The sequence below is a fragment of the Tenrec ecaudatus genome, chromosome 12 (assembly GCF_050624435.1).
Source record: "Tenrec ecaudatus isolate mTenEca1 chromosome 12, mTenEca1.hap1, whole genome shotgun sequence".
Classification (NCBI taxonomy): Eukaryota; Metazoa; Chordata; class Mammalia; order Afrosoricida; family Tenrecidae; genus Tenrec; species Tenrec ecaudatus.
This window is the reverse complement of record NC_134541.1, coordinates 138,619,129-138,632,536: the sequence shown is the minus strand read 5'-3', so window position 1 is coordinate 138,632,536 and position 13,408 is coordinate 138,619,129. Positions and strand designations below refer to the sequence as shown.

Genomic DNA, 13,408 nt, shown 5'->3' with positions numbered 1-13,408 from the left:
ACTGGATGCCCTGGTCTCCTTAGCTCAGGTCTTCCCCACCGGGGCGTGGGGGGTGGAAGGAAGAGAAGGTGATAGAGCAGCAGGTGGGAGTGGTCCCCCGCAGGCACATGTTGTGACCACAGTCCCACTTCTAAACCCACCAGGGCAGAAAAGGCAACAGGTTGCATCTTGAGGACCAAATGTTCTGGATGAGGCTGCCTGAAGCCTCGTGCTGAAAAGAATCCTTGAAACCACAGCAGTGGTGCTGTGCTTGATTAGTGATGTCTGCCACAGTCCCCCATGCTTCCCTAACCCAGACACACCTGCCCGGCGGGCAGCTGGCTTGTCCTGAGGAGGAGCAATTTCCCAGCCAGGACTTTGGTAAGCAAGAAAACCCAGTCGGGTCTACACCACGCACCGGATTCCTTGTCAGATGTCTCAGGGCCTAAAGGACTAGTTATTGGGGCCTGGGTTGCCTCAGGCTATATTCAGAGACAGCTCTCTTCAGCCCACCGGACTAAATGTCTGGGCTCTCACCTGGGACCAGAGCGATGGTCTGGCTGGCTGTTACCAGAGGGAACCTCAGACCCATCATGAGTTCTCCCTGTGGGAGGGCAGAGGGCGTGGGCCAGGGTTTGCAGGGATACGCCCACCGTGTTCTGCTCCCAAGAGCCCAGGGGCACCGTGGAGTGTGCACTGCCGCCTCATTTGGACACCTTCACTTGCAGGGCGCTGGGCAAATACAGGTACCTCCAGATGGCATAGTAGTGGGTGCCAGCACCAAACGCCACAAAGAGGTGCCAGATGGCGTGGGCAAAGGGGATCCTCCCGTCACTCTTGAAGAACACCATGCCCAAGCAGTAGAAGGCACCGCCCGTCATTAGCTCCCAGATGCCCTCTGTGTTGGGCTGTCATGAAAAACAACAACAACAAACAAACAAACAAGAAGAGAAGCACAGATCAGAGAAGCGAACCAGTCGCGCCCACGGCCCCCAAACAAAACCACCCCTAGAGGCCAAGCACGGTATTGCGAGCCTCACGAGTCCCCTAGGGTCATCGCCACAACAACCCACTGGAATACAGGTGGGTGCCTCGGGGTGACAGCCATGGAGCCCGCCGCGGGGCTGCAGAACCCGAGTGGAGAAGTAGCTCAGTGTGTTTGTAAAGGGAGAATAAACAAGCCACCGCCACCCCGCCCCAATCTGCACATCCACATGGAAACTAAACTAAAGCAGCAAGAACCACCTCCAGCACACTGCCATCCGGCCTATCCAGACTCACAGCGCCCCTGGTGCTGTCGGACAGGGCAGGACTGGCCCTGTGGGTTTCTGGGACCGTAACTCTCGATGGAGTGGAAAGCCTCATCTTTCTCCCTGTGGTTTCGAACTGATGGCTTTGTGCTGATCGGCCCAGCATGGCAGTACAGTGCCACACTCTCCCGTGTAAGTAAAAAACGGGCCAGATGTTGGTGCTTCTGGTTCCGTGGCATTTCATTTTCTTACACTGTGATCCATTTGCGCCAGGGCACAAAGAGTATCCTCGGTCATTTTGGCACGGCGCCCTCGTGAGACTGAGGTGTGTCTTGTGGCTCGGCAGGCACCCCCGGGTCTGATGGCAGAGCCCTGCTTAAAAACCGTCCCTCTGGAGTCCGCTGTGCACGTGTGTGAACGGGAACCCCAGGGGCCACTGGCTGACTCACCTTCAGGTCACCAAGCATGAGGGGCCCTGGTGGGGCAGCGGGGCAGAGAGGGGGCTGCTCACTGCAGTGTCAAGGTCAGCAGTTCAAAACCACCAGGCACTCCTCGGGAGAAAAGTGAAGCTTTCTGGTCTCATCAAGATTCACAGCCTTGTAAACGCACTTGGGCAGTGGTACCCTGTCCCACGGTTCTACTCTGGCCCGACTCCCAAGGAGGCCAAATGGACTCAATAGCACTGAGAGGGGGCAAGCCAAAGAGTTGACAGTGACCTCAGCACAAACACCAGACTGCCAGGAAGCAGGGAGATGGGTGACTGAGAAGCAAACAGCGCGGCAGTGAGAATGTGCTCCCACGGTGAAGGAGGCAGGGCGCGTCACTGAGTCACTTGGATTCAAATGGTTGGACAGAAACCAAGCCACCATGCGACTCTTCAACAAAAACCCAGTGATGTGTCCATTTAACACAGCGGTCCTCCACCTGCCTCACGCCGCGACCCTTTCATACAGTTCCTCATGTTGTGGTGCCCCCCCCAACCATAACATTGTCTTCGTTGCTACTTCATAACTGTAATTTTGCTACTGTTATGAATCGGGCCACCTCTGTAAAATGGTCATTTGACCCCCAAAAGGGTTGCGCCCCACAGGTTGAGAACCGCCGATTGAAAATGCACATGCATATGGATATTTGCCATGGTATTGATGAATGACATGAGCTAGACCATGCCTAAGATTGTAGGAATGTCTCCTTGCTTAGTTATATTTTACAGTACAATACATTTTATGAAATATGCCATGATGGTGCAGTGGGCTACGAGTTGAGCTATTCAATACAAGGTCGGCAGCTCAAACACACCAGCCACTTGGAGGGGGAAAGGTGAGGCTGCCTGCTTCCATCAAGATGGCCAGCCTCAGAAGCCCCCAGGTGCCGGTCTGCTATGTCCTATGAGTAGCGGGGAGGCCAGGGCATTTACCATAATTCAAAATGATGCTGTTGACGAAGGATATGAACAAGACCACGGACTGCCAGACAACCAGACTGCCCCTTAGAAGCGAGGATGCCGAAGCTTCGTCTGGAGGGAACAGTCTCCAGACAAGGACAGACATTCTGTGTGGTAAAGTCAAGGGGCCGTGAAAAAGAGGAGCCCCTCCAAGGAGACAGGTGGACACGGTGGCTGCAACAATGGCTCCAGGACAGTAAGGACGGTGAGGTGACAGCACAGGGCAGGGTTTCCTTCTGCGACATGTAGGGATGCCAGATGGCACTGAGCAACAGCAAGGACTTGATGTATAGTTCATTATACAATATATATATAATGATTCAATAGACCCAGGGGCCCCCAACTCAGAGTTAGGGGCAGAGCGTAATAGAGAACCCAAGCCTTTTGTGTTAACCTCCAAGTTCTTCTGCCTCTTTTGGCAAGTCACGTCACCCTTCTGAGCCTCAGTTTCCCCCCCCCCCCCCAGGTAAGGGAAGGTCGGCCTTGACCATGTTGAGAATCAGGACCCCACCTGGAAGATGGTGGAGGGGGTGGGGGAACTTACCATGGAAAGGATGACCAGGGCAGGGGAAAAGCCCATCACGATGTAGCAGAGCAGCTCCAGGACTTTGTACCTGGCAGGAAGACATGCCACCTTGACCTTAGAGCGTGCCTCCCCAGGAGGAGGCAGCAGCCCGTTCCCTGGTTCTGAGGAGGAAGAAGAAGCACCTTTCCTGCTGTCTGGACCTCTCCGGCTCAGGTGATACCCGCCTACGCCCTAGCAGGTACGGGCAGAGTGGTGTCGAGAGCCCCTTTCCCACTCGGAGACTCAGTTTCCACAGCGGTGACACAGACACGGGCTAGAACAGGGATTGCCAACACTGGGGCTAAAATGCCTCCTGACTCTCCATGCTCCAGGCAGTGGCAGACATCACTATCCGATCACAGCATCCTGGCCCACAGTGTCCAAACAGCCACTCTCCATCTCATCCACTAACTGGAAGTCTATTTGTCATCCTGGGTCTACATGATCCTGACAGGCTCTGCCGGCCCTGAGACTCAGGGGTCAGGCACTCTCTTGTGCTCCTTTCCCCATTGCTTTCCCCACTGAATTATTCCAGGCCCTCTCATTGAGCAGGATGGGGCTGGAGGGAGTGCGACTCCCAAAGCCACTCCTGTGATCTGTCTTCACAGCATCAGCTGGGCTAGGCTATGGGGCCCAGCGGTTTGGCCAATCACCAGTCCAGTGGCTGTTCTGCCATGCAATGTAGTAGTTTTCCACATTATAATCCAGTAATAATGGGATCCATCAACCAATGGAAAGGGGAGCTTCCTTAGGCTGTGCTGTCTCCAGATTATCAGTTGACATGTTGGCAGGGTGCTCTCCTCTGGGGGTGCAACACTGCAGGGGTCTCCGGCATGTCACCTGACTTATGGGTGGTGGGCTTGTCAGCCCCAACAATCACATGAACCAGTACCTTGATATAAATCTTTATCCACCCATCCATATATTCATCTGTCTATCAATTTATCCATCCTTCCATCTCTTCTCTGTTTATACACCTACCCATGTATTCAGCCATGCATCCTTCCATCTGTTACCTATCTGGTTATACAAACACACATCAATGCATCCAGCCATCCTTCCACTCACCCATACAGTCATATGTCTACATTCATCTGTTACCTACCTATCTGTGTATACACGCATCCATCAATGCATCCAGCCATCCTTCCATCTATTGATCCAAATATTCGTCTATCCATTTCCCTATCTATCTAGCATCCGTCTATCCACCCACCCATATATTCATCCATCTATTTACTTTTTATTGATCTGTTTATCCACCCATCCACCCATCCTTCCATTCACCCATATAGTCATAGATCTATCATCCATTGATGACCTGTCTATCTGTTTATATACCCATCCATCGATATCCATCTATCTATCCATCATCTATGTATCTACCCATCCATCCATCTATCACCTATTGATGTTGATGCCACTTACACATCTCCCTAGAGACCCCTGAGACTCATAGCCTAGAGAAGAATGGTGGCCTGCCGAGCACCCAGCTGACAGGGTCTACGAACCTACCGTGTCTTTTCAGAAAGCTATTCAGATTGGTTCTGTGGGTCTTGAATAGTCTTAACACTGGGAAGAACCCAGGCAGAGTCCCCACCCTGGACTCTCGCCCAATGGGCCCCCTGCAGGGGCACCCACCCTCCCGGGGCCCTCAGGCCAGGCTTACCGTTCATGGAAGAAGAAGACATACATGGTGCCCACACAGGCCATGATCCAGACCAGCCAGCGCATGTGGGAGGCCCAGGGGCCCAGCTCCCGAAGGGTCAGCCTGGGAGAGAGAGGGAGCCCATGGGCACCCAGCCCTCGATGACTGACCCAGAAAACCTGTCCCCAGAGAAGCTCTGTCCCCATGGGTGCACAGGCTTTCCCAGGCAGATGCTGCAGAAGCAGAAAGAGCACACGGCAGATTGAAACAATGAGCACCTGTCAGCGGGCAAGTAGCAGGCTGGTCACGCGCAGGGACCAAGAACAAGGGCATCGCCAAGAAGAGGGGCCTGACCTGGCAGAGCCTGTGGGAAGACGAACTGGCTGAGTCCACCAGCACTGAAGCACCCAAACCCTGTGTTACGTGGTGGGATCCTAAGTGGGTTTCTCCTCCTCCATGCAGAGTAAGAAGCAACTGATGTGGAAATCTCTCCTGGAGAAGTGTGCTCTGCTTGTGCAGCAGCACGGCTCTGCGCGGCACTTCTTCCTGAAGGACAGTCTGTGCATGTGGGAGCTGGGCACCGACGACGCATCGACAGTGTGTGCGTGTGGGAGCTGGGCACTGACGACACATCGACAGTGTGTGCGTGTGGAAGCTGGGCACTGACGACGCATCGACAGTGTGTGCGTGTGGAAGCTGGGCACCGACGACGCATCGACAGTTTGTGTGTGTGGAAGCTGGGCACTGAGTAAGGGAGGCCGAAGAAGAATCGATGCATTTGAATTGCCGTGCTGGTGGATACAGGTGAAAGTCCCCCGGACAGCCGAAAGAACAAGCAAATCTGTCCTGGAAGAAGTGCGGCCAGAACGCTCCTTAGAAGCCAGGATAGCGGCAAGACTTCGTCTCGCTTACTTTGGGCATTCCATCAGGCGAGACCAGTCCCAGGGGCAGGTCATCATGCTTGGGAAAGTAGAGGGCAGCGAAAACGAGGAAGACCCTCGATGAGATGGGTTGACACAGTGGCTGCAGCCATGAACTCAAGCGTAACAAGTGGGAAGATGGCGCCGGATCGAGGGGTGTTCCCTTCTGTTGGCATGGGGTGGCCATGAGTCAGACCCGGCTTGACAGCAGGTAACACACGTTGACACATACATAGATAGTCTGGGATAATGTATATGCAGGTGTGCGCCTACCCAGCTTGTGCATACGTGTGTATAGATAGTTCATATATATTCATATTTAAAAAAACACATTGTCATTGAGTCGATGCCGACTCATAGCAACCGTATAAGACAAGGTTGAAGTGCCCTGTAAGTTTCCAAGAATGGAACTGTTTACAGGAGTAGATAGCCCCGTCTTGTTCCTACGGAGCAGCTGGTGGTTTCAAACTGCCAAACTCTTGGATCACAGTCCAACGCATAACCACTACACTACCAGGGCTCCTCTCCATGGATATAGAGTTCTATATTATACATCTGTAAATGACGACGACAACTCACCGCCGTTGAGTCGGTCTGACCCCACAGCCCTCTAGGACAGAGCAGAACCACCGGTGCGTTCTTAGCAGCCATTTGTAAGGAAGCAGCTGCCAGGTCTTTCCTCCATGGCACCGCTACTTCTCAGTGGTTAGGCAGTTATGCATGATGTCATTTGACAGTTATGCAGTGATGTGATCTGGGAGTTGTGCAGACTTAATCTGGCACTTAGCTGATGATTAATATGGCACCTAGATGATCCTGCAATCTGTCTGTTATGTGAAGATGTAATCTTCAGTCTGTTAGGTGATGGTGTGATCTGGCAGGTAGGTGATGGTGTGATCTGGCAGGTAGGTGATGGTGTGATCTGGCAGTTAGGTGATGGTGTGATGTTAGTTAGGTGATGGTGTGATCTGGCAGTTAGGTGATGGTGTGATCTGTCAATTAGGTGATGTGATCTAGCAGTTAGGTGATGGTGTGATCTGTCAGGTGATGGTGTGATCTGACAGTTAGGTGATGGTGTGATCTGTCCGTTAGTTAGGTGACGGTGTGATCTGTCAGTTAGGTGATGGTGTGATCTGGCAGTTGGTGACAATGCAATGTGGCTGTTACATAATGAACAATGACACCACCCTCCATTTGGTAATCTGATGTGGTCATCCTCCATTTTTGCATTGTGACCTCATCTTTGAACTCTAACCAGGCTGAGTGAGTTTGATGAGCAGCTGCCTCTGGGTAGGAAGAGACACGCCTTATGCCTGTACCCTTTGTGTGGGTGGAGGTCTCACCCACCGACTGACTATAAAAAGCATGAAAGCAAGAAACGAGGTGCCCCACACTCACCAGGGTGTGTAGGAAGCTGCTATGAAGAAGTAGATGACCATCCGGTCGGACATATGCAGGCAGTGCTCCACCATCCTAGGACAGAGAGGCCAGTGGTCACAGCCCTGGACAAGGACAGCTGGGGGAACTCTGAGCCAGGCCCCAGACAAACCCCCACCAGGGTTGTGGTGGGGGACAGGGTTCAAAGAGTCCATGCCTCCACCCAGCATGGCCCTCAGGCCTCCACGTACCCCCCTGCAAGTGACTAACCCCAAACCCAAACCCATTGTGGTCCAGCCAGTTCCAACTCCCGCAAACCCCAAGAGAGCGGAATCAAACTGCTCCCTGTTGGATTTGTAGAAGAGCACCAGGCTTTTTTTATGAGGCGCCGGAATGGCCTCGCACCTCCGGTGTTCTCGTTGGGGGCATGAGTGCTGCCACCCGCAGCAAGACAGCTGTGGGTGTCTGCTACCGCCTCCAGGCCACTGAGTCGACTTCTGGGTGGTATTCTGGAATTCTTACTGGTGGCACACTGGATTACGCATTGTGCTGCTCACCACAAGGTCGGCGGTTAGAACCCCGCCAGCCTTGCCATGGGAGAACAATAAGGCTTTCTACTCCTGTAAAGAGTGACAGCCTCACAAGCCGGCAGAGGCCATTATGCTCTGGCCGCAGGGCCACTGTGAGTTGGCATGGACTCGATGGCAGTGGATGTGGTTTGGTGGTTGGTTTCATCTTCCTGGAAATGGATTGCGGGACCTTTTTTCCAAGACCCCTCTAGGTGGACCCGACGCTCCAGCTGCTCTGTGTGACTAGCACTAGACTCCCAGACCTCCTCCTGCCTGGTCCCTGTGCCCCTGAAGGTCAAGATCTAACTTTCCCCTCCTGCTTTCCCCAGTGCCCCTCAGCTGCTCAGGTTCCCTCCAGGACTGAGCTTGTCACACCACCTCAGACTGTGGAAGAATTCTGGAGCAAAAGAGAGCGTGTGGCTGCTGACCTCGGGGCCTCCCCCGCCCCTCCGGGCTCTGAGCCTGAGTGTCATCTTAGCCCAGGGCTCAGGGTCCAGGCGGTGGAGCAGAAGGGCTGCACCTGAATCTCAGCTCTACCACTGAGGGGCAGTCACGAGTCTCCCGAAACCAAAACGCCAAACTCACTGCCCTGGAGTCGATGCTGACTCAGAGCGACACTAGAGGGCAGGATCGAACTGCCACTCTTTGCGGGAACAGAAAGCCTCCTCTTTCTCCTGCTGATGGTTTGGAACTACTGACCTTAAAGTTAGTAACCTTCTGCGCCACCAGGGCTCCGAGCCACCCAGAGCTATCTTGAAATCCAAACCCCCAGGGCCCATGAGCATGAACTTTTTGGCAAAGGGTGTTGGCAGCTAAAACTAGTTAGCACAAGGCATGCCAGAATAAGGTGACATCCCACACAATGGTCTGGTGCCCTGGGAGAAAGCACCCAGAGAGGAGGGAGGCAAAGACACAGCCAGGGACCAGAGTGGGGTAGCCACAAACCAAGAACACCTAGGGCCCCTCCGAAGCTGGAAAAGCCAAGAGAGAGGACCCTCCTCTACCTCGAGCCTTGCGACGAAGCACGGCCCTGCCAGCACCTTGATTTTGATTTTGGACACCCCCCTCCCCCGCCAGCCACCAAAGCTGAGAGAAAACAAACTCCACAGGAAACCGATGCTGTGGGGAGTCCCGGGGGGTGGGAACAGATGGGCAGGTGGGATTCAGCAGAATCGAGGGGCTCAGAGGCAGTTGGGGAGCACCCAGTGGGTGACAAGTGGCTGCTGCCGGGCCAGAGGTGGCTGCAGGTGTCTCAGGGAGCCCGGGACATTCCCAGCTGCAGGGTCTTCAGCCAGGCTGATCCCCCTGGAGCCTCGGGGTCATCCTCCGTGAAAGAGGGGCTCTCGCATCCGTGCTGCCGCCGGGTAGGGACGCTCAGGGAAAACACTCTAACCAGTGCAGTAAACAGGGCCATTCGGTTTCTGCCCTTGCGAGTTTGCTTGTAAACGGAACCACAGCTGCTACCCCCGAGCCAGTTCCACCTTGCGATGAACGCGTGTGCTACAACCTGGACGATGCCCCACGGGGTTTTCTTACAAAAGCAGGTTGCCAGGACTTTCTTCTACCGTGCTGTGGGGAGGGTTCGAACCCGCCAACTTGTCAAGAGGGCACCCAGCACCCATTGTTGGTTATTGCCACCCAGGGGCTTGGGTTCACTCCTGACACGTGAAAGGTAGAACTCAATCCCTGGCCGCCCCAGGGGTGGGCTGACTCCTCTCCCAGGGACAATCCAGCCTTCTCTGCCCAGAGCCAGAAAGCAGGAAGAAATCAAAGATACATGGAAACAATTAACCCAAAGAATGGACCGTGAACCCGGGCAGTGAAGATGCTGGGACCAGAAGACCTAGATGGCACCCAGCTATCACCAACAGCCGCTGCTCTGAAATGGACCACATTAGACGGTCCAGCAGAGTCCCGGTGGTGTCATGGTTACGAGCTGGGCTGCCAACCGCAAGGCCAGCAGTTCGACCCACCAGCCGCTCTGTAGGAAAAAGACGAGGCTTGCTGGTCCCGTCGTCACCATCTCAGAAACCCAGGAGGCACGTCTACCCTGACCGAGAAAGTCATTCCGAGTTGGAATCAACAAGATTTGACAACGGAATTTAGGTTTTTTTGGTGCGGAGTGGGCGGAAAGAAATGCAAACGAAAATTAAAACTCATCGGAGCCAGTGAGACTGGTGGACCCATTAGGCCAAGAGCTAAACTCACCCTCCATGGGGGGGTGGTTCAAACGAAAGCCAAGCCTACCAATCAGGTGACCAGTAGCAGTAGGGCGATACGGACTCAACCAATCAAGTGGCCAGTAACAGCAACGGAATACGGACTCAACCAATCAAGTGGCCAGTAACATCAACGGAATATGGGCTCGACCAATCGGGTGACCAATAGCAGCAGGAAGACATGGACTCGACCAATCGGTAACCAGTAGCGCAGGAGAGGGGTATGTACTCGACCAATCGGGTGACCAGTAGCAGCACGGTACGGACTCAACCAATCAGGTGACCACCGGAGCTCCAACTCACTCAAACTCTCACTGCCATTGAATGGATGCCGACTCACCGAGACCCTGCTGGGTTTCTGAGACTGTGACTTTACGGGAGTAGAAAGCCCAGTCTTCTCTCGAGGAGCCGCGGTTGGTTTCGAACTGCCGACCACGCGGATCGAAGCCCAACGCGTCACCCCTAGACCAGCGGCCCAGCCACGTTGCGGGGACCCCGGAGGCGGGAAGCACAGCACTTTCCCAGGGAGAAAGCTCAGCAGGCAGGGAGGGGAAGGAGCGGCCAGAAGGGTGGAGGGGCGGGAACCCAGGAGGAATGGAGAGAGGCCGGGACAGTGAGGATGGAGACCCCGCTTAGGTACAACAGGGGGTGCACACGGTGAGTGGAAACCGGTCTGCTCTGCCAGCGCTCATCCCAACCCCAAACCAAGCCGAAGAGCACACGTGTTCCGCAGCCTGACACCACCCCTCTGCCCCAGCGCCCCGGCCCCCAGCACCCCTGGGGGCTGTGCGGGAGATACCTGAGGTGGCGTTTCTTCCAAGAGATGGTGTGGAACACGGTGGACACCACAAAGAGACCGCAGAGGCCGACGCCATAGACCCAGGCGGACATGGCCTTCCATTCATCGTCCGACAGGAAGTAGAGGGCGGAGCTGCCCAGGATGCTCGGGATGATCCAGAACTGGGGAAAGCACAGGTGCCTCAGAGTGGGGAAGAGCACAGGTGCTGGGGGGATCAGCTCAGAGGGGGGAAGAGGACAGGTGCTGGGGGGATCAGTTCAGAGGGGTGTGTGTGTATGTGTGTGTGTGTTTCCACCGAGGCTCCGAGCCTCCCCAGCCCACTTTCCTCCCTTTCTCCCTGACCACAGCTCTCTAACAGAACTTCCTTCCATGAGAGAAGGTTCTAGATCCGTGGCTTCTGGGTGCGCAAAAAGCAGCTAGACCTAGGGTTTTATTTCACAAATGGGTTGAATGCAAAAGTAGAGACAGGATCACGCCTGCCTTCCTTTAAACCAAGCCTGAACTGAATTTGTCCAAACCTTTTCCTTAAAAAGCGCTTTTACTTTGTTGTCCTTAGCTGCCATTGGGTCCAACCCTGAATGAAGGGACAGATTGCTCCCTGACCCTTTGCCATGCTCAGGGTCCCTGCCAATCAGATGCTTGGGGCTTCAGAAATCCATCTGCAGGCCTTTCTTTCTAGTCCCTCTGAGTCTGGAAGCTCGGCTGAGACCACTCAGGATCTCAAGACAGCTGCCTCCATTGACAGAGGGGCAGTACCTGTACATGAGGTGCACAGGCCTGGAATCAAACCTGGGACCCCTTCAATGAAGGCACAAGTCCTATCACCACTGCTCCCAGAAACCAGTGTCACCGAGTCGCTCCTGAGAACTCCTGTTGGAGTAGAATGTGTTACAGACCAGACCTGCATGTTACAGACCAGACCTGCATGTTACAGACCAGACCTGCATGTTACAGACCAGAGCTGCGTGTTATAGACCAGACCTGCGTGTTACAGACCAGAGCTGTGTGATATAGACTAGAGCTGTGTGTTACAGGGTAGAATTGCGTGTTATAGAATAGAACTGTATGTTACAGAGCAGAGGTTCATTTTATCGAATAGAGTTGTGTTATATACAAGAGCTGCATATTAGAAATCAGCCCTGCATCTATGAGGAGGAGGCAAGGCTGGGAACCGAGTCTAGTCAACTGGACTAACCCAGCAGCCCCCTGGCATGGTGGTCTTGCACTGGGCTGCTAAGCACTAGGTCAGCAGTCTGAAGGCGCCTGATGCTGCATGGGAGAAAAACATGGGTTTCAATTCCTATAAAGATTGTTCTCAGAAACCCAGAGGGGCAGTTGCAGTTCTACCGTGCCCTATACGGTCACTCCAAGTCAGAATTGACTGGATGGCACTGGGTTTTCCATAAACGATTTGGCACTGTGCCCTAGTGGTGCTGTGCATTAGACATCAGGCTGCTAACCTTGAGGTCGGTGGTTCAATCCCCACCGCGACTCCAGGGGGTGAAAAGATGAGGCTGTCTGCTCCTGTAAGGAGCATCACTATGAGTCAGAATCACAGTATGGTGGTAGGTTTGGGTGGGTTTTCACAGCTTCAGGGTACCACATGCTTCTGGGCATCCCCAGGACCCCACTGTTGCCGGGAGCCTGGGTAAGCACCCCTCTACCAGCTCAGGACATTGGGTTGGCCGATGAGACCTGTATGCTCAGGAAAACCGAGTTCAGAACTCCCACCCTCCGGGCAGATATTTGCAGAGACACATTTAGGCAACAGTGGTGCAAATGGTTAAAGCACGTGACTGTTCACTGAATGTGTGGAGGTTCAGGTCTACGCATAGGTACCACGGAAGAAAGGCCTGGCAGTCTACTCCAAAAAAGCCATCCACGGGGGTGTGGGTGGTACTGTGGAACAGAGTTCTGTTTGGACACATACTGGATCACCAAGCAACGGGGCTTTTTTGCTTTATATGTTTTATTTTTGTTTTCTATTCTCTCAACATTAAGAGGATTTCAGAGGTGGAGGTGGCCGAATTCCAAGCAGTGGGAACATGCTGAGGCATGAGGACTGCCTTTGATCTAGGAATCAGGGAGCAGAGCAGAGTGGCAGGAGCCTGAGGGTGGCAGCCAAGCAGTGGGACCTGGCCAGGAATCCGCCAAAGTGTCGGATGGGGTGCTGGGTACCAGGGAGCCACGGAAGGTTCATGGGGCACAAGAGACACTACTCGGCGCCACACCCCAGCTTACCCAAATGGCCCTCCCTTGGCATTGCACGCACCCTTCCCTACCCACCCTCCACGCCGACCCCTCCCTGAGCGCCAACTCACAGCATGGGTGGCACAGTTGGCGGCATGCTCATACTCCGTGGGCTGGTACCTCTTGTGAGCAGGGACACGGTGGTTCATGAACCTGGAAGGAGAGCATAATTCCACAGAAGCTCAGCTGTGGGAGGGAGCCATGGTGGTGTAGTGGTTACACATTGGGCTGTGATCCACAAGGCCCACAGTTCAAAACCACCAGGCACTCCTCAGGACAAAGACAGGGCTTTCTCCTCCCATAAAGAGTTACAACCGAAACATACAACTTCCGTCTAGTTCTTTAATACTTCTTCCCCCACCACCACCACACACACACACTATCCTGA

General features: G+C 54.1%; 1 protein-coding gene across 1 annotated transcript; it reads right to left on the bottom strand.

Moving 5' to 3' along the window:
• Window positions 1-683: 683 nt before the first annotated feature.
• On the bottom strand, window positions 684-13,169 carry MMD2 (monocyte to macrophage differentiation associated 2). Its single transcript, XM_075528587.1, has 6 exons — window positions 13,092-13,169; window positions 10,771-10,931; window positions 7,205-7,279; window positions 4,908-5,009; window positions 3,218-3,287; window positions 684-887 (listed from the first exon to the last, which is right to left on the bottom strand). The coding sequence occupies exons 1-6, from the start codon at window positions 13,167-13,169 to the stop codon at window positions 684-686; spliced, it is 690 nt and encodes a 229-aa protein (XP_075384702.1).
• Between the last annotated feature and the right edge of the window lie 239 nt (window positions 13,170-13,408).

Bases quoted from the DNA above. Each gene is read 5' to 3' on its own strand.
- MMD2 (XM_075528587.1), bottom strand. From the start codon at position 13,169: ATGAACCACCGTGTCCCTGCTCACAAGAGGTACCAGCCCACGGAGTAT. The intron at 10,932-13,091 runs GTGAGTTGGCGC...TGCTTTCCCCAG, and splicing joins CCAACTGTGCCACCCATGCT to TTCTGGATCATCCCGAGCAT. The intron at 888-3,217 runs GTAAGTTCCCCC...TTTTCATGACAG, and splicing joins CCCTGGTCATCCTTTCCATG to CCCAACACAGAGGGCATCTG.